A 24,265-nucleotide genomic window follows, 5' to 3' on the forward strand; every position below is an offset into this window, starting at 1 on the left:
CGACAAAGTAGCAGAAATGTCCCATTTACTTGTTAATTCCTGCGATACGACAAATGAAATCCGACACGTGAGCATTCCTCCGGCCTGCGGAAAAATGCTCATATGTCAGTTCGCACGGCAGCGTTTTACTGATTGTAAAATATTTATATTGTTGTATATTTTAGGTTTGCAATGCACTTTAAGATTAGTTATTAAGATGTACTTATTTCTAGGTTTTCTTAACTGTAACTTAACTACTATTGACACATTGCACTTGTCTGCGGACTTCCTTCCACCCTCAAATATATTATTTAGGTAGTAATGTCATATTAATTTTGACGTAAATAGAACACAATAAAGTTATATTAGGATTTAATATGATTATCAATACGATACTGAACTTTTTATTATAAAAATAAAAAAAAATATCCATTTTAATCTTGGGTAGTGAAACCAATACTATGACTACAATTCGAATGGTAAAGAAATTCTGGTCTAGTATATAAGACGTAGGTATGTCTATACTAAGTTTAATACTAACAAAAGACAATTACGTAAATATAATGAAATAAGATAAAATTCTAGAAGTTAATTAAACATGTATATTTCACACCATATAAAGGTTTTAAATAAATTTTGTAAATTAAATATTGTCGATTAGAACTAGAAGACTATAATATTATTATCTAGAATCTAGATAATATATTTATAATTTCTAACAGAAATTTTATTCATATTGTACTATTGTACATACAGATTTAAAAAATATAATGCCTATATAAATTCTGAATTTGTCAAAAATACCACAATGATAAATTATTATTAGTCAGTTCTGGTATGGAGGAAAAAATCGATACATACTTATAAAAAACAGTAGAAATTTTATTGTTATAATATGGTAGGTATTAATAATTATTACCAGAGTGACTAATATTGATAATCTTATATATGTGACCAAAGTACTTAGCATGAATAACAGTGGCGACAGGTGGAAGTAGGTTGTTAAGACTTAACATAAATATTGCACACTAAACTCTTTCAGTAGGTACCTAATACTTATTTGTTTTCATAGAACTAATAATGTAAATTGCAGATGATAAGTAGGTACTGGTTATTTTTTAAAATTCAATTAACCCCTGCCTAAACAAAATCATTATAGTGGAGGCAGGCTGTGAAGATGTGACAAAAATAGTGTACATTTTGTCAGTCATACCTAATTTTTTTCAATTGCAGATGGTGTTGGTTAGTTTTTTAAAATTCATATAATTGCCCAAACTAAACCTCTAATCAGTCTAATCTAAACCAAACATCTAAAATTATATATGATTTAATGGCATAATTTGAAATATTTTATAGATAAATGTATATTTTTTGATTATTATCTTTTATGGCTTGGTTTACGCAGAGAAATGGATATAAAAACTTACCAACACTATCTGCAATCTGTTGTCTTAAAATTCAATGATAACAAATACGTGTGACTGACTAAGCTTAGTGTGGACTATTTATGTCGAATCTTTACAGCCTACTTCCACTCTTCGCCAATGATGTATAAGGAAGTATCTATACTGAAGTGATAAATTGTGGATTTATTGGTACTTATATAATCTATCTCAATTAATAGATTAATGATCATTGTTTATTCCACTCATGGATTTTGGAGTGAGTTTCGGCTGTACAGCGAATAGTAGTCCTGGTGCCTGTGCCGATGTATATATAGTCTAAGCCTGTGCCTGATGGGGGATTATGCTGTTGGTGTTGGTTCAGAAAGTCTGCTATTCTTGGAGGGAGCTTGAGCCTTCAGGTGAGAGAGGTAGTCTAAGGCAATAAGAAATGAAAAATATTAGTATTGCCATAAGGAACATGTCTACAGTGAAAGCCAATTGTTCAAACTGAAACAGAATTAAAGAAATAAGGGAATATAAGCAATAATTAAGGGTCTTAAGAGTAAACAATTGTTTGAACTACAGCCTACCAACTGATTTTTCAAAAAAAAACTGGTGTCATATTTTTCTTAACGACCAAATTGGATGAAATAATAATAGAAAACATCATTAATTATTCCTTTATTCATATCGACTATCAAACCAGTATAACCATTTTTTAAATTTATATAATATCGTACAGCCAAAAGTTAAGTCTCGAAATCATATTATGGAGTAATTGCAATTTGAAGTTTGACATGCCCTCTAAAATCAGGCACAATGCTAGTTTCTTAGTGCTTTATGTGCATGCTCTATATATTAATTATCGGATGACCTTGATTTTTTTTTCTAGATTAATATAAAATAGATATATTATTATATTCCGTTGTTAACTCCTACTTAAATTATCGCTTGAGCAACTTTTCGCACATTTTATAGGACCGAGATTTCTTAAATTCCATAGGTACTTTATTTTTGAATTTTTTAGACATATATATATATATATATATAGACTAGACTAATAATATTATAGATTCTACGGCAACAAAAAAGAATTAAACGAAGTTATGTAGAATGTATCCAGTCCACAATAATGTCGAGCTGAGATAATGGCACTTTAGCAACAACATGATATTAAAAATGTAAAATTGTAAATAGTATTTTAATTCAAGAATATTTTTTTGCGGCTTGGCTATTTTCAGCAGAACGTAGAGAAAGCCTCGCATCTGATCTATATCATATCTTTTTTTTATTTTTTGTGGACTAGCTACTTTCTGCATAACTATGTCCAATTGTGTTACAGTGCACACTACCTGGGTAGTCGGAAACTGTGATGGTGACATTATCTTCCTGGAACCGAGATTTGAAGGTAACCGTACAGGTCCAGGCACCAATGTCACCAGAGTAGATCCTACCAATTTTTATTCCGCATTCACCCCTGTCTAGTCCCAATCCCCAGTAAGAAAATCTGAAATTACAAAGTGTCGAATTTATCATCAAATACAGAACATATTAATACTATCGACCGAATGTACTTGATGGAATTTGAATTTTAAATTCTATTGGATATACAGAACAGTTCAGTTAAGCTGCACTCGTTCTTAAACCATGAAATGCGACGTCATCCACCGTAACCCTAACCTTTGTTCTCTCACAATGTTACCGAGATACTGTAGTTTTCTGGTTTTGATAGTAATACCGGGAAGAAGAAGGAGAGGGTGAACTCACGTGTATGTCGGTGGTAGAATCTTCATCAGTATTATTTTTGATTGGGGGTGTGTGTAACATCACGGGGTATGATTACAGATAACACATATTATTCTTATTTGTCAGCCCTGCGCAGGCTGGATTTATTCACACTAAATTATACAGGTTAGGAATACAAAGGTTCAGCATGACTGAGGTAAAGTAACATATGAATGACAGGGACTGCGCGAAGCATGTCGGTGGCCAGCGAGCACGCGGCATTCGAATAGACAACACTTCACTTTGCATTCTTTTTCACATGGACGCGTTTGCACATTATTTAATTTAGTTTCGCGGGCACTTTGAAATTTGTTGATAACGATTGGTTGCAGGCAGGTACTTTCCTTTGTTACCGTGTGTACCCGAGATTCACATCGTCGTTTTGAAAGATACTGTTTGTAATATTGTTCGTAAGGTAGGGCTGTGCAACCTTTTAGTCGGGGAGGTGTTTCGATATTGATGTTAAGTCGTTGATTCGGAATTTGAAATTGTCGCGCCGGGGTCTTTTTTTTTATGTCTGGTGACAATAGTAGGCTGAACTTGTTGCTCTTTTACCATTCGATTGAGAACTTCAACATTTGTTACCGGTAAGTCCAATAAATTTTGAGGATGCTTCTATACAGCCATATCTCGAAAACGTCAATACTCTGTGACAGCCCTTGGTTTATCGTCCAAACTTCCATACCATAGACAAGAATTGAGAGAACATAACATCGTAACATACGCAGTCTCAGATCTAGGTTAAGGTCTCAAGAAGGCATCTCATTATGAGAAAGACACTCCTTACGATCTCAATTATAGCATTTTTTTCTTGAGACTGATCCAATTTCTCTTTGACCCATGTTCCTAAATATTTACAATGCATAGCATAGCATAGCATTTTAGCTTATTTTCTGATTTTCATTTTTTAAGTCATTACAAGCTATTTTCTCGGTCATATTATCAAGGAATACAAACATTGATGGTCTGTAGGAGCCGGTCCCGACCTCTTCCTAGGAATGAAAAACATCCAACACAAATTAAAGTGAATGGAGGATAACTTTTTCTTCTTTTTCGTCAGGATTTCAAGACTGAGGATCGAGACCCGGATGATTTGACCATCGAGTAACCTTAGTAATATAATAATTACCATAATTTTTCGTGATCACTGGATGATACCTGATACAAATCAGTCAAAATATTGAGGTGAAAGTTTCACACGATCACAATTAATACTTTATTCGAAATGAATAAATAATCTAAAAGGTATTAATGAAGGATGCACATATATGTTTTGATGCTTGAATGAGTTTTCTACCACCAGTAAAATATCACTCTCGACTTCAATTAAAACTATTATACTTAATCACATTGCCGAATCACAACTATTTTTCAACAAAAATATTTCGCAAACTGAAATGAAATTCAAAAGTACAATTATTATTGTATAAGAACACCATTTTTTTTTCTATTATAATTATGATAATTTTACGTGGGCAGTTTAAGAAGAATTAATTGATATGAGATCAGATAATTCCAATGAAGTTGAATTTAATGAAATAAATCTTGCAGAATTTTGGATAAGGCGACAGCAAGAATATCCTTCAATCGCAAAAGCAGCATTGTCAATCATAATTACTTTTGCGACAACATACCTATGCAAAACAGCTTATTTTTCTATATTACTGGTAATAAAAAATAAAAACAGGTCGTGTCTTTCAACAGAGACTTTGGAGCAAACCCTGCAAATTAGCATTTCAAACATTGTACCGAATATTGATTTATTATATAAAAATATGCAATCACACCCCTATCATTAAATTTATTTTTGTCGGCGGAAGCTGTAATAGATTTGAAGTTATTTTTTTTTGTTTTTTTATTAATTTTCGTTTTACTCGCAAGTAAACGAAATGTTCTATTATTTTTAATAAAAATGCAGCTTTCATAATAATTAATGGTGAATAAAGTACCTACTCTTGGTCAATAAAGACTAAAAATTTTCGGGAGGGGAGCCTTGGATTTTTTTCTGATTTCGTTGGCCATGGTATGAAAAAAATGAAAAGCACTGATCTTGTAGATACGTATTTTCACTAGTTTCTCTAAAGTTAACTCTTTATACTTAAAATGTCGCCTGCTGCGCAATTTTCTTTGCTGTTCATTAATATTGTTAGAATAGCGCAATGATCTACCTTTTATATTATTATATACTAACTTTATTTTAGGGGTTGTTTATCGTTAGAGTTAAAGTGCGGAGTGAGCGTCTAGATATGGATAATGTACCCGGAAGTCTTGATTTGGTTAATCCCCTTTAACAGCCGTTACAATATTTTATAAATACCATAATATTATGGATATTTTTTCGCAAATGGGATACTTTTTTGAGGTACTTTTTGGGATAATTTTTGGGTTATTGATGGGGTACAAGGATTGATATCACTGCTTTATATTGTTAAAAAATACTTTAAGTAACCCTTTTTGATGCATTTGTATCACCTGAAAAAAATCGCTTTGATTCCGGATGAAATGGGCTTAAAAAGAACAGACTTCAAAAAGGCATAGGTAGGTACTCAGTGTGACTTAGCAGAGCCGAGAGGTTGGACACATGTTTTCATACCTGGCATCAGAAGAGATATTTGGCTGAATGGAGTATCCTTTTCCTGTAGGGGTTATGAAGCGGCAGTATTTTAAAGGTCTTTCTTCCGGCGATCGACAAAGTAGGAATGAGTTTACGTCCCATACTGCCGTTAAAATAGGTGTTGGACTGTACAAGGCTTCGGTCAATACTTTCACCTGTAATAATTTGATTATGACGATTGCGTATTATTAAATTTATCCTATTATATTATTTATTTATTGCACATTTTATTTGATACTTTGGTTACTTTTCTCCTTTTTCGTACCGAGGTCATTATTAAAACTACCATAGGTCTAAATGGGACATAGTCCAGGGTCTCAAAAATAAATTGAAAAATATATGAATTGCAGTTATCTCACTACGATAATATAATCTGAAAATACGAAACTGGTATTTATTTGTGAAACAAATAAGAAACTGCTTGTAATTTAGCGATTCGATTATAAACATAGATGACAGACGTACTCCGTTTTACCGGTAATTATTTTCCTTATTTATTGCAATAATATTGTAATATGGATATAAGTATCTAATAATACTATTTTATTTACTTTTTATGGACATTTCTTAGAAAGTGATAAGAGGAGAAAATATCGTATCATAAGCTGGTCAACTAGGCATCTTTAAAGTAATTCTGTGGGTCTATTCTATACTTATCGAACACTAAATTGATAAATAGTATCAAACTTAGGGTAGGTTTGTATCAAAATATTAGCACTTATTGTAACAATTACGCGAAGCTGGTTTTTATTGTTGCAATAAGTGCGATATTTTAACAGCAGCAAGATAGGTGCTGTTAAAATATAGCACTTATTGCAACAATAAAAACAACTTCGTGTAATTGTTACAATAAGTGCTAATATTTTGATACAAACCTACCCTAAGTTTGATAATATTTATCACTTTATCACTTTAGCGGTCGATAAGCATAGAATAGACCCACTGGGACATGAATTTATATTAAAGCTGGACTGCTTAAAACCAAACAAATCGATATCAATTACTAAATTCCATGTAATTCACAGCATAATAACAATGATATAGTTCCGATCACATTTTCATTTCCTCTTTTAGATTTTTTCAGTTGGGTGATTGCTGAACTATAAGCCAATAGAATTATAGAATTATAATAAAATACTTTGACGGGATATTATAGTTAAAATTTTTACCGACTCACTTGGTTCTTGCTTAATCTAAAAATAAAATTAATATTTTTTACCGCAACAATCTAAATGTCCGAAAAATAAAACTATCCTCGCTAAAGTGTCAAATTCGCAAAAAAATCATGCCAACTGACATTCAAGCAAAAGCCGTACTGTTAAAATGGGTAATCAAGCACCTATCTTAAGGGGGGACATGCTCGTCGAAGGTCAAAATTGAGTTTTTATTGTATTTTCAAACCATGATCCTGGACACTCCTTAAACGTTGTAGATAATCTATTTATATAATTTTGAAGCCTTATTATCCTTTATAGTTATTTTAAACATTTGATGACTGCATGAAGTATTTTTGTTACATAAAATAGTATTCTTTTAAACCTCTCGCTCTAATGTTTTAGAATATAGTCATATTTCGGTACATAACTGTGCAGTGGTGTTAAGATTTTTTACATTTATTAATTTTTAAACGCATTTATAAAACCATTAGTATAATTTATTACGAGATAATTTTTGTAAAATATTCACGATAAAAAATTATTTTGATAATCTCTGTGATCCTAAATTTGACAAGAATTAGGCATTTTATTATTCAAAAAATCGGCAAGATTAACACATTTGAAGATGATTCTAAAGATACTTATTATAAGCTATGTCTTTAAACATTCAAGTGTGATAAAAATCTTATGAATAATGATTGCTTTATAATAATTATTGACCTAAGAATAAGGTAGTGTTTTTTTAAAATACGCCATTTCTTTTGTCATTCCCTAGTGGTTAAGCTACAACATACGGCCGTAGCCATAAAATGACAAACTATAGTTAAAATAGGGAGTAAAATTATGTTAACGCGCGTGTTTGAACATGTACCTAACCGAATTTTTTTTTATTTTTTTTTAAACGGTACATGTTCAAACACGCGCGTCAATATCATTTTACTCCCTACTTCAATTATAGTTTGTCAATTTATGGCTACGGCCGTATGTTGTAGCTTAACCACTGAGGAATGACAAAAGAAATGGCGTATTTCAAAAAAACACTACCTTATTCTTAGGTCAATAATTATTATAAAGCAATCATTATTCATAAGATGTTTATCACACTTGAATGATCAATGACATAGCTTATAATAAATATCTTTAGAATCATCTTGAAATGTGTTAATCTTGCCGATTTTTTGAATAATAAAATGCCTAATTCTTGTCAAATTTGGGATCACAGAGATTATCAATATAATTTTTTATCGTGAATATTTTACAAAAATTATGTCATAATAAATTATGCTAATGGTTTTATAAATGCGTTTAAAAATTAATAAATGTAAAAAATCTTAACACCACTGCACAGTTATGTACCGAAATATGACTATATTCTAAAACATTAGACCGAGAGGTTTAAAAGAATACTATTTTATGTAACAAAAATACTTCATGCAGTCATCAAATGTTTAAAATAACTATAAAGGATAATAAGGCTTCAAACATATATAAATAGATCATCTACAACGTTTAAGGAGTGTCCAGGATCATGGTTTGAAAATACAATAAAAACTCAATTTTGACCTTCGACGAGCATGTCCCCCCTTAAGTAAAAGCGTATCATTATTTTATTATTATATTAAATTCCACCACTATATGGTGAGGATGATAATCCGAATCTATTTTCTAGCAAAGACGGCTGGCTCAGCCAGTGTTAGTAATTATGTAAAATGTTCGAGCATTTATAGCGACCTCACTCAGTGGTTAACTTATAGATCTATACGCCATACTCGTATTTATTATAATAGTTACCTACTTATTTTTTCACTGATACTATGTAGTAATTGTATAGCCATTTATTATGTTTCCAAAATCTGCCAATAAATCCAGCCTTTTTGAAAATTTGGCTTCATTTCGTTTTATTTTAAGGCAGTTTTATTATATCCGGTATTATTATAATATCTATTTATATACCTACATATTGTCAGCTCGATGAACAATACCAATAATCTTTAACAAAATATCAAAATAAAGTAAAATAACACTTGCATTAGTGTAGAAGAGGACATCTTCTGTACCATCATTCGAGGATAATCCACACGTCCATATTCCAGCGTCATCAGAAATGACATTCTAAACAAAAAAGAATATTATTTATTATAGACACGGATGTATTATTAAAGTGAATACCCAGCAAAGGAATCTAGCGGAAAAACACGAAGCCTGCAATTTGAGACATTTTTTTGATAATTTATTAAATAAAGTGGTTGATAATGATAATTTATTAAATAAATGCGTATTAATACATATCAAAAGCATTAGCAAGAAAAATAAATAAACTTATAGTCGTTATAAAACATTAAGGCTTATACCTCAGCTGAGGCATGGTCTAAAAAGATCGTGACTAGGCGATGCGCGGATTGTGCAAATGACGCGAGCCGAACGAAATATATTTGTCATAAAAATTCAACACGCGTCCTTTTAATGTTATGTTTATTATTATATTCGTAATAATAGTAAGTATATTCATTGACATGTTTTCTTTTTCAAGTACATGCGGAACGTTTTTTAGTCACCTTTACACGATTTAAGAATACATTCCTCCGACGCCATCACAAAAGAAATTGACGTGCTCACAGGTCGACTATCGTTTTCTGACTGGCGGCGACTGCAAAATTTCGTTTCACATACTGTTGAAAAATATTTGCCGTTTCACTTATGTATGCTCTTAATTTATTAAACGATCGCATCTTATTATTATAATATACTAATAATTAATTAATTATTTTATGGTCATTTTTATTATTAAAATTTTCTTTATTAAGTTTTTCATATTGTACTGTAAAGATATTTGACTAATTTATAGTTTTTAAGTTTTTTTTATATTCATTTAAAAAAAGATAGATTTTTATAAAAATATAAATGTGAATTACTTGAAATCCATTTTATTTATATAAATAAGAGATACGGTGTGCCTATGATTAAATGTAATATTGTTAGTTCCAGAATTGCCTTACCTCTGCGGTTAGGAGACAAACTCCCACGCGCAACCGGCGTTCGAATGGATGCCCTTCATTCTTAACTAATTGTCCATTAGGACGCCGAACGTAGCAGTAGGATGCTGGCCATGGCACTTCACATCGGATGCGGAGAGATGATCCTGACTTCACTATTGCTGAACCGGTAGACACGAAAGTAGGTTTAGGCGATGGTATGTTGATATCTGAATTTAAAAAATGTTGTAAGTACTAAAATATTAAAATACATAATATATTACAGTTACTTAGTGTATAATACAAAAGATTAAGATGGCTTGACATACATTTTATCATCATACAAGTAGATGTTACTGTGAGCAGAAATCTAGTTATGAGATAAAAATCATTGAAAGTTGTGGTTGATTGTTTGCTTTCTGATTGGTCAGACCTTCCTTTGTTAAAAACTTTGATTATGGGTGTAGCCAGCCGCATGTATGGGAGATATGATGTTATATTCGCAGCTATTTGCTCGAACAAACATGAACCCCTCCAAACCAAACTTCCGCGCACCACACTCGGTCTTAATCGAGCGTATCATTTGGCAAAACGTTTGTTGCGAAGCATCAGCAGTTTTTTACGCCCGGGAATGTCTCAGAAGCAGATTTTTTTTGACAATTTTTCATCCTAATAAGATCATAATAATGGGCCTCTACAGAGTGGAGGTTTGTATAATCAGATTTTTGTTTTGAGGAGAAATGAATGTTAACCACTTGCTTAACCTCTTAAGTCCATACTCTGATTGCAGACACAAAATGGAAAACAATATGTGTATTTGCCAGACCCAGAATAAAATTCAAACCTGGGACCCAAATTATTATAAGCCGATGCGTAAGCCGCTTGGCTTTTGTGGGCGGCTAACCAAGGCTAGCGTGCTTTGACTGATTTTACTGCGACTATTTTTAACAAAAAGTGCCCATGGAAGGTGCGGTGAATTAATAAAAAATAAATGATAGGCTATCTGAAAAAATCTTCACGTCCGCGGTAAGAACCCGCAATATTTTTAAATCAATAAAGCTGGCTTTCTGGAGACTAAGCTGGATGTCCCGATGAGCCGATGACAGCTCGTTGGACCGATTTGGGCAACTCTTTTCTTCCCGTATACATTTTCGGACATTCCTAGAGGATATGGCTTGCATCCTGTAGTTTTTCGTGACAAATCCAAGTCCAATAAACCTTAGCAGTGAACCCATAGTGTCCAGTTAATAATTGGCTGATGTAATGGTCAGCAGTCAAAGTGGTAAGCTGATGGAAGAACCATATCTACCACCTCTGTACATTCTTTATACGGAGATATTCGAGTCGCGTACTGACTGACTGAGAATTTTGCTTCGCGAGGCTTTTACGTATATTTTCTACAGCTCGCTCAGTCTGTACAAACCTACGGTGAAACAATGCTTACGTGGGATGTTCGGTAGCATGATGAAACATCCGGTAAAATCATCAGCGCTATTTCCAATGTCTATTCTCCATTGGCCATGGTCCAAATTTACATCCAGAGGATACTCAATTCTTAATGCACACAATTGCGCTCCTAGGCTGAAATATAATACAATATTAACAGTTTATTTAAAAGTAATATTATACATTTTATGAACATTTATTATCCCTTCCGCTTAAATATATATATTATAAGCAAATTATCTTACTGTTTTACTGATGCTTGAGAACGCCTACTTCGGGCCACTTCACAAAAAGAGATCTAGATCCGAGATCAGGCCAATAACAGTTCTCTCAGCTCCAAGAAAGTTATTTGTATCATATTATAGTGTATAATAATTATTGTATTCCAAATTATATGGACAAGTCAATTAAAATTTATCCTGTGTATACAGATATTTCCAATGCATTTGATAGCGATCATCACGATATATTATATATATACGATATATTCGGGTGTTGATATATTCCACCTACGTGAGAATGAGTTTAGATGGACGTTGTTTTATAAATTCTTAAAATAGGGTCTGCTTAACTCACCCGGTGTACTTCCTTGTACCTATCTAATTTATCTACTCATCTATCTCTTTTTTTATGTAATACTGTTATATTTATATATCTTTGTTTCTAAATGCAATGTTGTGAACGTATTAAACTTATAATTTGTAATGTCCAAAATATGTTAAAAAATAAATAAATTGAAATAAAAATGTATGTAGGTCGATCATGTCATACGATACGATCAGAAAGTGAACTCCACCGAACGACTTTCGGTTGAAACATTCCCAGTGTTCCATTCAGACACTTTTTGCGGTTTAATGTAATTAGAAAAAAGTGAATACTCATCAAATATTTCTGTATCTTGGTCACAAGTTTCTTTCTTTTCGAAAACGGGATATTTTGGCGTCCTGAAGCTGTGTTCGGGGACACCGGGATACGCCGCTTGAAAACGGGACGTCTGGTCACATTAGCTATACCCCATTACGCTACATTTTGAAGCAGGGTTTGAATGTGTGAGTGTCAATGTGAGTGTGAAAATGAAACACACATTATAGGCATGAAATAGAGTGTGTTGCAACCTTAAAATACACCAATATCCTATATTCTTCCACACTCGTGATCGCTTGCCTGATACTTTACACCCGTTAGGTATTTCAGTTACTATTAATTCTCTGTAGGTAGAAAAAGTATTCCAAATAAAAAAAAAATTGAATTAACTTACTTTGCAATACTGGAAGAATATTTACCAGTAGTTAGTCCTTCATTCAGTAAAATTGTTTTTCCTTTGGGTGAGATGGCTCTACACCAATTGACTTTGAGAGTTGTTTTAGTAAGACTGCATTTAAGAATTATACTATTATCTTCTATTTCTACTGAACTCTTAACTCCTTTGACTGAAAAGAATTAAATATGATTGTTCAAATCGGTTACAATTATAAAAAGGAATTTTAAGTGGTTTTCATATTAAAATTACTTGTTACAAATTATGTATTTGGAGTCTTTGGGTAATCGCGTGAATGCGAAATGTTATTTTGGATGGTTCCTTGGAGTCGTGGCGAAAATAGAATAATTCTCATTGTCACATATGCATAAAAAGGTTCGCCATCGCTGTCCTAGCTGTAATCGGGCAGTATTGTATAATGTATGTAATGCAGGAGACGCCACGATACAACTGGTATGGAACACATGTGAATACCTAAATCGAGCAAGATATGCGTGCAATTGAAACAATATTGCTCAGACGCATCGCACTCAATGATAACCTAAAAATATCATTTAATGCGGCATATTATATAATAGGCAATAATTCATGCTTATCCTACCTGACTCTACCAAGATAATCCTGTGATTGATCTGATTCATAGACCCAGCAACATCCATAACGCACGTCCAGTTTCCAATATCAATCACTCTCATTGGATCAAGTCTGAAGGAGCACTCGGAACTGTAAAGCTCTCCAGAATTGCTAAAAATGCTGCAGACGTTAGGTTTTGAGGAGGAACTTTCTGCGCAGTCAAAGAGCACAGACGATCCAATCTCTGCTTCAAGGATTTTCTCTGGTATTGGATGATCTGAAGAAAATCGTTTGGAAAAAATAAGTATTCCCATGATTCTGTTACTCTTTATAGAAAATATACTTTTAATGTATTATATAATATATTCACTTAAGTAGGTATACCTATTATTTTTATAAAATATTTTTTAATTCAACGAATAATTTACAAGATTTGAGAATATAACATTCTTTATATTGAATATACATAATTTGAGAAGATATCAGTATTATTATTAAACGTATTAGAAATTTTAAGAAAAGAATTCTTTGAAAATATTACGTTAGTAATTAAGGTAATTGATTCCTTGCTTTTCAAACACAAAGGCCATAATTTAGCCTAAAAACCTATATTAGCAAAAATTAGCATAATTTGATAGACAAATAATGTAAAACTATTAGATTATTTCATTTTATTTAGATAGGACACCCATTGCTTAATTGGCAAAGAACGTTGGCGCGAATTCACTTCATATGGGTACACCTTCCGTCGGGTGTCATATCCGATATGTTTTCAAATTATTTATGTTATATTACTTTATTAATTGAGTTAACATTTACTTGGTAGAATTTCATTTTACAAGAAATGAAAATATAATTATTATTAAATTCTACAGGTTTTTAAAAAAGGTTTTGTTGATAGCTATTTCAGTTGTAACACCATTATCAAGACTATTCAGATAGGCCGTTTGCCGTTGCTTAAATACTATACGTATAGATAGAGACAGAATACATTTTCTTAATGGTTCCAACAATATTATGACTTTGTATACTTATTATTAATTGTAATATTATTAATACTTTGAAAACCCTACGTGGGTTTTTTAATGGATATCAAAATTTATCGAAAGTACAATGTTCGAGTGCTTTGGCTATTTCTTGACATTATTAATCAATTAAAATATTATTAGTATAATTATTGTGTTAATCATGTGCTTAAATTATATTTAATTGTGGCGACGAATGCATTACCAAATTTTCATCAACTATCTGATTACATTTGGATAATTCGCGATTAATTTAACTGTTCGAGTACATTTTTTTTTATTAACTGTCAATTCATGATGGAACTGCATTGTATTGTTGTTTTTATTTAATAAAACGTAATTTTTTTGTAGTACTTATTCCACTTTTAATCAATAGATTAGGACCCGTTTCGTCCGCCTCAGAGGGACATTTTCAACTCAATGTTCAACTCAATGTTGAAAATGTCCATCTGAGGCGGACAAAACCGGTTCTAATCTATTGATTAAAAGTGGAATAAGTACTACAAAAAAAAATGCGTTTTGTTCGAGTAAATTTAATTTTAGACATTTGTTACATATTATATGCTAACATTCTGGCGTTATGTTATTACTGATGCTATGCGAATTTGATATCAAATGTTTAGCGAACTGAGAATCTGTTTTACTATTCCTGAAAGACCGGAGGTGTTCTTCGAAACAAGTTTTTATAGGCCTGCCAGATTGACTAATGTAGCATAGTGTGACGTTATTTATTCAGTTATATTTGAATAAATGCGTTATAAACACAATGGCAGCACCATGCCAATGAAATTCAGCATAGTTCGCGTGCAAGTCTGGAGGAGAATATATTTTTTACGTTGGCACCTATGCAACGTGAAACGAGACGTTGTTCGACTGGGCGGATGGCAGGACATTACCAGACAGTGACGAGTGAAGACGTGTTGCACGGGACTTCTGTGTCGGCTTCGGACACCGGCCACATGGAGGCCATCTTCCGGTATTTTGTTACACGTATCATATTTTGCTGTTCTAGGGTTTTAACCTCATTTTGTTTATCTCTTAATAATACCCCACAGAAACTGTTTCTTGTAGGATATAGGCCAGGCATTGTTCGATTATAACTGTTTCACTTTTAGTATATTGGTGGTTTGGACCACGTGTCATTTGCTAACCATGTTGAATAAACCTATGTTTGTGGACTTGGTTCCTACTCAAAACAAATCTTTTTATTTATTTTCATTGTTGCCTTGATTTATTCCCTAGTGTAATGTACACTCCGTTGGAGAAATCTCGGCATGGCGCCCCTTATATCTTTGCTCTAGATAATTATTTCCTTAAAGGTGTACTGGAGGACCTCGTTGACAAGTGAGCGTTTACAACTGTTCTCACGACCTAACAAGTATGTTTGTTTTCTACAGAGGATTTTCATTGCTTTACCGTATATTTTTGGACTGAGCTAGGCCGATGTTAATGAAAATTGTAGGGTGGTATTTTATAAATTTTTTATGACGAGGAGGTGATACTTTTCCCTCCAATTACTTTATATACCTTACAGCATTCGTTACAATAGACTACTAACATGTGTCACATGTTATTTTATAAACTCCGCTTTTCTCCAGTTTTTTGATTTTATCTTTACTATTTTTAAGTTTAATCCTAGATTATTATTAGTTTTGAATCCTAGGTTGACGCTATGTTTAATTTCTTGATAAATTTTGTCTGAAATAATGCCGTGATATGCAATGGACTTGTAATAACGATTTGAATCTTTAACGTTAGGGTATATTGTAGATCTTGCATGTTGCGGCCGCTAGTTATAAATTACATAAAAAACAGTCCTATAAAAGGTTGTTTGCAAACCTGTCTGAAAATATAGAGACTAATTTTATAATACCTCACTTCTATCCTATTGTGATGCGCGCTGGATATCTCGTTAAAAAGATGAAATAAAGGGTCAAATCATAATGTTGCAATTTGAGGAAAAATGTCTAAGCTAATTTTTTTGTTAAAATTGTCTATTTGGTTGAAATTTAAAAAAAGATTGAGTGAATAAATCAATGCAAGGACAATTAATGCATTCACTGATTTAAAAAGATAAAGTGAAGGCATTCATAAAAATTGGTGCTTTGGAAATCAAAATTACAAACAAAATAAGTTCGCCATGTTTCCACTTTTAATTGATTTCTGCGCCAGATATATTGAAGCAAACAAAAATCTATTTACTGAGTTATTGGTTAGTTTGCTAATGCATTAAAATCATATTATTTTGTTAATACTAAAAAAAGTCGCCTGCGGCGCTGCGTTTTTACAGGATTTTTCAATACGTTAAATATGTGGTTTTGCGTTTCAATTTGACGTGGTACCTATATGATGATTGATATACTTAAATAAATGATAACTCTCGTGTATAATTTAGGAAACACTACATTAGAGCACCACACTGCCCTTAACCTCAGCGATAGGTAGGTGGGTCTGCCAAAGAAAAAATGTGTCTATATTGTTTAATGAAATAAAAGGGGGGGAGGCGTCAAGATAATTTTTTTTAAAAGGGAAGCGTAGTAACACAAAGTTTGGAAAGCACTAGTTTAGACGGCTAACTTATTGTACCTAACAATAATTATTATTATACTACCACATAAATATGGGCCGGGAATATACGGGCAACTTCGTGTTGCTGCTGCCGGCAGTGGCAACTCGGAGAACCCCAATTTTTCATACAAAACTCATAACGGACGCATACACAGCAACTCTCTGCTGCCGACCTCGGTGGCTGCAGTCGACGCGCTGCCCGAAACCGCCGAGTTGAGGCAGTTAATTTGTCGCCGCGTCAAAAATACACTCGGCAGCTCTAGCACTGCCCGGTATAGCAACTCAGCCCCTCCCACCTCTCTCAACGCCTGGCGCCTAGTCATGCGCACCGTCATTCCAATCCGAGTTTTTGCAAAATATGGACGACAATAATTTTGACACGGACGCTTTTATAAGTGACATAAAAAACAATGAGTGCATTTGAAATCTAAAATGTGATTTATTGGTAAAATGTGCCGTAGTTGCATAAATAGAGTATGACATTCACCATGCCCAGACCTTTGAGACATGATAGGATGTATCCAAAATCTGCAAGCTTTTCTACGTCTTCTGTTACGTACTAAAAGCACAAGCAACAACACATTTATGAACAACACAGCTTCTCCTTCAACATTCATTTTGGATATGAGTCGAGATTCGTTCGTAAACTCCAGCTCCCGCTGACGCATTTGCTGCCAAGCACGGCAACATAAGTTGTCTTGGTCGGCAGCACGAGTTGCTATACTCGGCTGCTCGTTTACTGCCAGCAGTAGCAACACGAAGTTGCCCGTATATTCCCGGTCTATTTATCACTTTAGCGGTCGATAAGTATAGAATAGACCCAATGTTGAATTATTGTTATTAACGATAGACAATTTAAATTGATAACTAAGAATAAATTATAATTAACTATTTCTTTTATTCAACGAATAATTCACAAGATTTAAGAATGTACCATCCTAATTATTGAACATACATAATTTTGAAAAAACTTTCTGAGAAAATATAATATTATAACCAAAAGAAAAATTCTTTTTTGAAAAAGGTAAGCCATCCCGGAAAGGAATCAAACCCTGCATGTCCCGGGTTTACGTCCCATTCGCGCATTTATCATGTCTCTGAAATTTCACTTTTTCACGCATTTCTCAGGTTTTCGTAAAAAAAAATAATATAAAAGCTCGTGTCCACCTCTGCGGCACAATTACCGTAATTTGATAGCCAAATGCTGAAACCCGCTAAACGTAAGCCAATGGTGTGTCAATAAAAGAAAATTCTCAATTTTAAATAAAATAATATAAGTACCGATATAAAATAATAAGCAAATCCAAAGCCCACAGTTTTTATCAATTCCTGAACAATTTTATAGTTTTTATGGTTACGACAATAATTGGCTTGGACTGTGACTATATCTTAAAATAATTAATTATATCAGTGATGACCTTCTTCCGCATAATTATATATTATGAACAGCACACCACTGCTTATTATGTATTCAGAAATGTGTATTTTTTATAATCCACATTACAAAATTAATTACCATATTATTTATGTATCTACTCACATGGTACAGTTATATATGAATCACTCATAATAGAGTCTTGGTTAATAGTGTTGGTCAAAATTGTCCACCTGCCCTCGCTTATAGTAGAAGCCGACGTCACACTAAATCGGCATCGCTTGTTACCCACCATATGAAAAGTATCGCGTCCGTCAGCTGAAACTCGTTGTTCCTATAAAAATAACAAAATAATTGAAAGCGTAGAAAAGAATTGAAGGAATACAAAATATATAATATATATATACATTATAATGTAACCGGACAAAACAAAACATGACAAAACAGAACAGTGACAAAACAGAACAGCCAGGGCAAAAATGAAACATTATTTTTTAAGTCCCGTTTATTTGAGGCTTTCTAGCGATTAGGAATGCAAAAATTAGGTATATAATTTGATTAATTATGGCGTATTGAAAATTTGTGCTATTAAAAATCTATCAACATAATAGAGATAGGACAATTTCAATATTAAATTTATAGTTTTCCTGAAAGGTCATAGTTATATATATCGTCGTTCTGTTTTGTCACTGTTCTGTTTTTTCATGGAATCCAAAATATACACAATATACCTACCTAGTTAAGTAATTTGGCTAAATATTAATTATTGCTTATTTGAACAGCAAACATTTTGTATTTTTATTTAAAATACCATAAAAGTGGGTTAGGTAATTAAACGGTTGTATTACAGAGCAGCGAATTTGGTACACGGCATTATCGACCAAAGTGGAATTATTTAGGGATTAATTTTATAATATTGGCCATCCATAAAGCGCGAATCAAATTGAGGTGCGCGTCATGGTGCATGTCGCCTACTGTCACGCTGTCGCGGCGAAAAAATTAGTCTATAGTTTCGTAATTTTGCAGAATATTTTGAACCATCACCATCTCTGTAAATTCACTGAAGAATGACACTGATGAAGTGCCTACTATAATGTATTAGTAATTTAAATTATTATTATTCATTATTCATGCTAATTTCAGTTCATTTTAACAGTTTCTACGTGTGCGTACATTAAAATACTTGCGTCATGACATCCAAAGATAATATTTTGAACTGAACCCAACCTGCAGAACATAGATAAAAGACAACATTCTTATCGAAAAAACATTGTGCCAACCGCTAAAAACAAAAAGAACGTAATTTTGACATGACATTCGAAAAGTGTAGGCATGTTGAATATGATAAAAATGTTTAATGCAGTTGTCGGTGCAGTGCAATTCAACGTGAGGTGACCTCATTGTTGTTTCAGTGATTTCGGCAGATTTTGCCAACTTACAATGTTCGTTTAAAAGTTCAAAATGTGCTACGGGATGGGAGCAGCAGTCTGATAATATTTTAAATACCAAAAACAACGACATAACACACTTTTTCCCCGTGGCGGCAGCTTACTGTGACGTCACGTGATAGTCCGCGACATTCACCTCAATTTGGTTCGCGCTTTAAGGTGAATACGCCTACCAGAGGCATATAGCGGGAAAATATGAAGATTGAAGTTTGAGAATATCTTTGATAATTTATGATGATATAATGATGATCAAATAAATACGTATAAACCTCTATCTAACAGCATTACAATTAAACATAGTTTTGTCGAATAAATTAGTATTAAAGTTAAAAGTGAACTTACAATTTTAAAAAAAGTTCTTATTACTTTATGATTATGTTTATTATTAATAATAATAAATAGGTATATATTTTTTTTGACTAATTCATAATTTTGATGTTTTTTTAATATATATTTTGAAAACATCGATTTTTATAAAACATAGCAGTGTGTAAATATGTTATTATTTTTTATTGTATGTCTCGTAATTCAGTTACTAGATTTTACTAGATATCACTAATGCTAGAAACACATTACCGTCACGTCATGAAAGCGCACGTGGTATAACAATCATAACGATCAATAATAAAAACTGACAACGTAAAAAAACATTAGGTGAATTACGTGACAATTTTAATCCCCTTCCAAACCTCTAAAACCATAGATGCATGAGAGCGCATGACTAAAAATTGTTTAAATCTTCAGAAAAAAAAATTCTATGACCCGTGAGGTTGGTGATATCGTGTGAAACGCGAGACGCGATCCTAATGTAGTTCTGATGATTATGGCAGATTTTGTCTGACACTATTCGTTTTCGGCTCAAAATGTGCTACAGGATGGTAGCATCTGTCTTATAACAATTTGAATGCGAAGTAAAATGACATTGCACACTTTTTACCCATAGCTTCCGTAATCATACCGCGAGCTCACGTATGCTTACGTGATTTGATTGTTATACATCGTAATGCTGGAAATACATTTTATTCAGGGCTTGAATGATATGCATAATTGTTCATGCGCAAATCGCGTAATATATTGGCTAGTAACAATATTATTTCAGTCTGCGAAAATATTCTCTTGCATATCTGATTGCGAAATCAAATCATTTTACCACCAATATTATGTAATTCCGAGCTATTAACAGTATCATTAAAGAAAGCATTAATTCATTGGTAAAACTTGCTTAAAAAAGATTAATATAACTCACTCTATATGTAGAGTTCACAAACATATTGTGTATATATAATCGATTTCGTGGTGATAATATACGACACCTGTCGATAGTGTCAAAGTTGAAATCAATTGATGTTAGTTCAATAGAAAAATTTCCTCCAGAAAAAACTGTTAAACTTGATGGATAGGCTTGTATGTCACTCTGGGCTGTAACAGAAAAAAATATAAGAGTTAAGGGCGGACATGCTCAGCGTGGGTCAAAATGGAGTTATTTTCAAAGCATGATCCTGGACATACCTTAAACGTTGTAGACAATCTATTTATATAATTTTGAAGCCTTATTATCCTTTATATTTATTTTAAACATTTGATGACTGCATAAAGTATTTTTATTACATAAAATAGTATTCTTTTAAACCTTTCGCTCTAATGTTTTAGAATATTATATAGTCATATTTCGGTACATGAATGTGCAGTGGTGTTAAGATTTTTTACATTTATTAATTTTTAAACTCATTTATAAAACCATTATTATAATTTATAATGAGATAATTTTAGTAAAATATTTACGATAAAAAATTATATTGATAATCTCTGTGATCCAAAATTTGACAAGATTTAGGCATTTTATTATTCAAAAAATGGGCAAGATTAACACATTTGAAGGTAATTCTAAAGATACTTATTATAAGCTATGTCTTTGACCATTCAAGTGTGATAAATATTGTACGAATAATGATTGCTTTATAATAATTATTGACCTAAGAATAAGGTAGTGTTTTTTTTTTGAAATACGCTATTTCTGTTGTCATCCCCCAGTGGTTAAGCTACAATATACGGCCGTAGTCATAAATTGACAAACAACTGAAGTAGGGAGTAAAATTTACGCGCGTGTTTGAACATGTAGGTACCGTTTAAAAAAATATTTTTTTTTTCGGTTAGGTTCTCCCATTGGAGGTGACAATACGTAGGTACAATTTAACATGTATGGTTATGCGTTAGCCGGCTCGCACATCACAAGTCGCCTTGTGTGCCTGACGGCCATAAATCAAACCTTCTGAGACTGCCGGCGAATGTTGCATTAGTACAACCAACCTCGCACATCTGCCTAGCGGCATCGACATTCGACGTTTGCCGCTGCAGCATTCGCGCGTACCCCGAAACGTCAAAATTATACTCTAGCTAGACAACGCATTGTGCAAATATGTCATCAGACGCGGAAACAGCAATTATTATGTATTGGTACCGCAGACATTTAAGTAGAAGGCGAAAATATTGGATTCATCCGTCAATTAATCATCAAATCGTCAAATAATCATAAATGCATTTGTATTTTTCTATTTCCTGCACGAATGTGATGTTGCTTCTTTCGTCTGCCATTTTTATCGATGTACGGGAAACGTCAAACTCGGCGACAGTCTGGAGAGAAATGGCCGATCCATCGATTGTGCGCTTGCGTGGAGTCGACTTTTTTGGATATCAACATGCAGGCTGTAGCAAATGCGACATGTTGCATCTGCGGATCGTCTCACGTTGCAGTTGCATCGGCCAATCTGCGAAGCTCCATTTGATAACGTTTGTTTCTTGGTTTCCGATGACGTCACATCGACGAATTCGTCGTAAGACGCATGCGGCGAGTTCTGATGTGCGAGCCCTCTTATGGCACCGTAGCCTGCGACGATTTGCAGTGTTGTGTATGCAGTGCGGTGCTTTTAGAGAAATAACAAGCTGTACATAGTTTGAACACCTTTAACATCACGAGAAATATTATTGAAAAAAGGCGTACATAATTGAGCTCATGTTATGGATTGAATAAGTGTAATTGGCCAAACCGCAAGATGAACTTTGTGAAATGATTAATTTACACTATGTACGAACGTACGTAATTCTGAGGTTACACCAACGAAATGGGGGTAAGGAATGAGATCTTATAGAAAAACAATAAATACCCACTATTTAGTAGTAACAGCCAAAGCACAACCTGTTCTGAAGAGCTGGCCAAAACGAATACTATCTTACTAAATTTAACATGATACGAAAGCTGAAAAATAAGTTGTTTCTGCAAAAAAAAACTGTCCAAATTAGATTATATTCTGACAAACTAATTTGTATACCTACCATTAGGTATTTAAATAATTCGGTATGCTTATTTAATTACTTTCATATTTAATATATTAATACTTACCAATTACCATTATTACTTGCCGCTGGTATTAAATAATTGACAATATTTTAATAAAATACTTGCTATTTATACATATATTACATAATCATATCACACTGCTAAAATAAGGCACTGAATATATTTTTATTTATTATTTTATTTCTATCATACATAATATACTTACATTCAACTGAAACTACGACACTAAGCCACACTAAACAAAAATATTTATCCATTGCCACTTTAAAAAGTTTAGTAAGTAGTTAAATTGTTTTTTTTTATTTAAAAAGTATTTAAAATAGATTTTGCCAAATAAATAGCATGTCGTATAAGGTAAACGTTTTCACACACTGACAGACAGTAGGCTAATGACTTTAAAAATATATTAGATTGTTTTTAGTTTACTGTTGCCAACTAATGAATGTCAATAAAATGAATTACTCACATTGTTTTATTTTTAAACAGACTGATGTAATACGTAATGTGAAGACGTTGATAAATTTAAATAAATATACTACGGTCATGTCTTGAAATAATCGACCAGCTCAAATAGTTCTTCGAATTGTGAAATTGTGATTGTTTTTGCAATTCTTAACGGCCCACATGCTCAGTGTACGTCAAACTGCAGCTTTTATGTTATTTTCAAAACATGATCCTGGACATTACTTAAACGTTGTAGATAATCTATTTACATAATTTTGAAGCCTTATTATCCTTTATATTTATTTTAAACATTTGATGACTGCATAAAGTATTTTTATTACATAAAATAGTATTCTTTTAAACCTCTCGCTCTAATGTTTTAGAATATAGTCATATTTCAGTACGTCCATGTGAAGTGGTGTTAAGATTTTTTATATTAATTAATTTATAAACGCATTTATAAAACCATCAGTATAATTTATGACGAGATAATTTTAGTGAAATATTTACGATAAAAAATTATATTGATAATCTCTGTGATCCCAAATTTGACAAGAATTGGGCATTTTATTATTCAAAAAATGGGCAAGATTAACACATTTAAAGATAATTCTAAAGATACTAATTATAAGCTATGTTTTTGACCATTCAAGTGTGATAAATATTGTACGAATAATGATTGCTTTATAATAATTATTGACCTAAGAATAGGGTAGTGTTTTTTTTAAATACGCCATTTCTTTTGGCATTCCCCAGTGGTTAAGCTACAACATACGGCCATAGCCATAAATTGACAAACTATAATTGAAATACGGAGTAAAATGATATTAACGCGCGTGTTTGAACATGTACCGTTTAAAAAAAATCGGTTTGAAAATAGA

The 24,265-nt window shown here is 32.7% G+C and overlaps 1 protein-coding gene across 1 annotated transcript; it reads right to left on the reverse strand.

Annotated features, from left to right (window-relative positions):
• Positions 1 to 612: 612 nt before the first annotated feature.
• On the reverse strand, positions 613 to 23,333 carry LOC147071109 (uncharacterized). The gene is made up of 11 exons (XM_085948276.1): positions 23,146 to 23,333; positions 20,832 to 21,004; positions 18,303 to 18,471; positions 13,198 to 13,446; positions 12,597 to 12,768; positions 11,337 to 11,473; positions 9,917 to 10,122; positions 8,949 to 9,032; positions 5,743 to 5,918; positions 2,717 to 2,871; positions 613 to 1,797 (listed from the first exon to the last, which is right to left on the reverse strand). Exons 1-11 carry the CDS (start codon positions 23,195 to 23,197, stop codon positions 1,724 to 1,726), a joined length of 1,647 nt encoding a protein of 548 aa, XP_085804402.1. The 5' UTR covers positions 23,198 to 23,333; the 3' UTR covers positions 613 to 1,723.
• Positions 23,334 to 24,265: the final 932 nt, after the last annotated feature.

Source organism: Rhyacophila brunnea, unplaced genomic scaffold (assembly GCF_057557595.1).
Source record: "Rhyacophila brunnea isolate RB1 unplaced genomic scaffold, BYU_Rbru_1.0 scaffold_20, whole genome shotgun sequence".
In the NCBI taxonomy this organism is placed as follows: domain Eukaryota; kingdom Metazoa; phylum Arthropoda; class Insecta; order Trichoptera; family Rhyacophilidae; genus Rhyacophila; species Rhyacophila brunnea.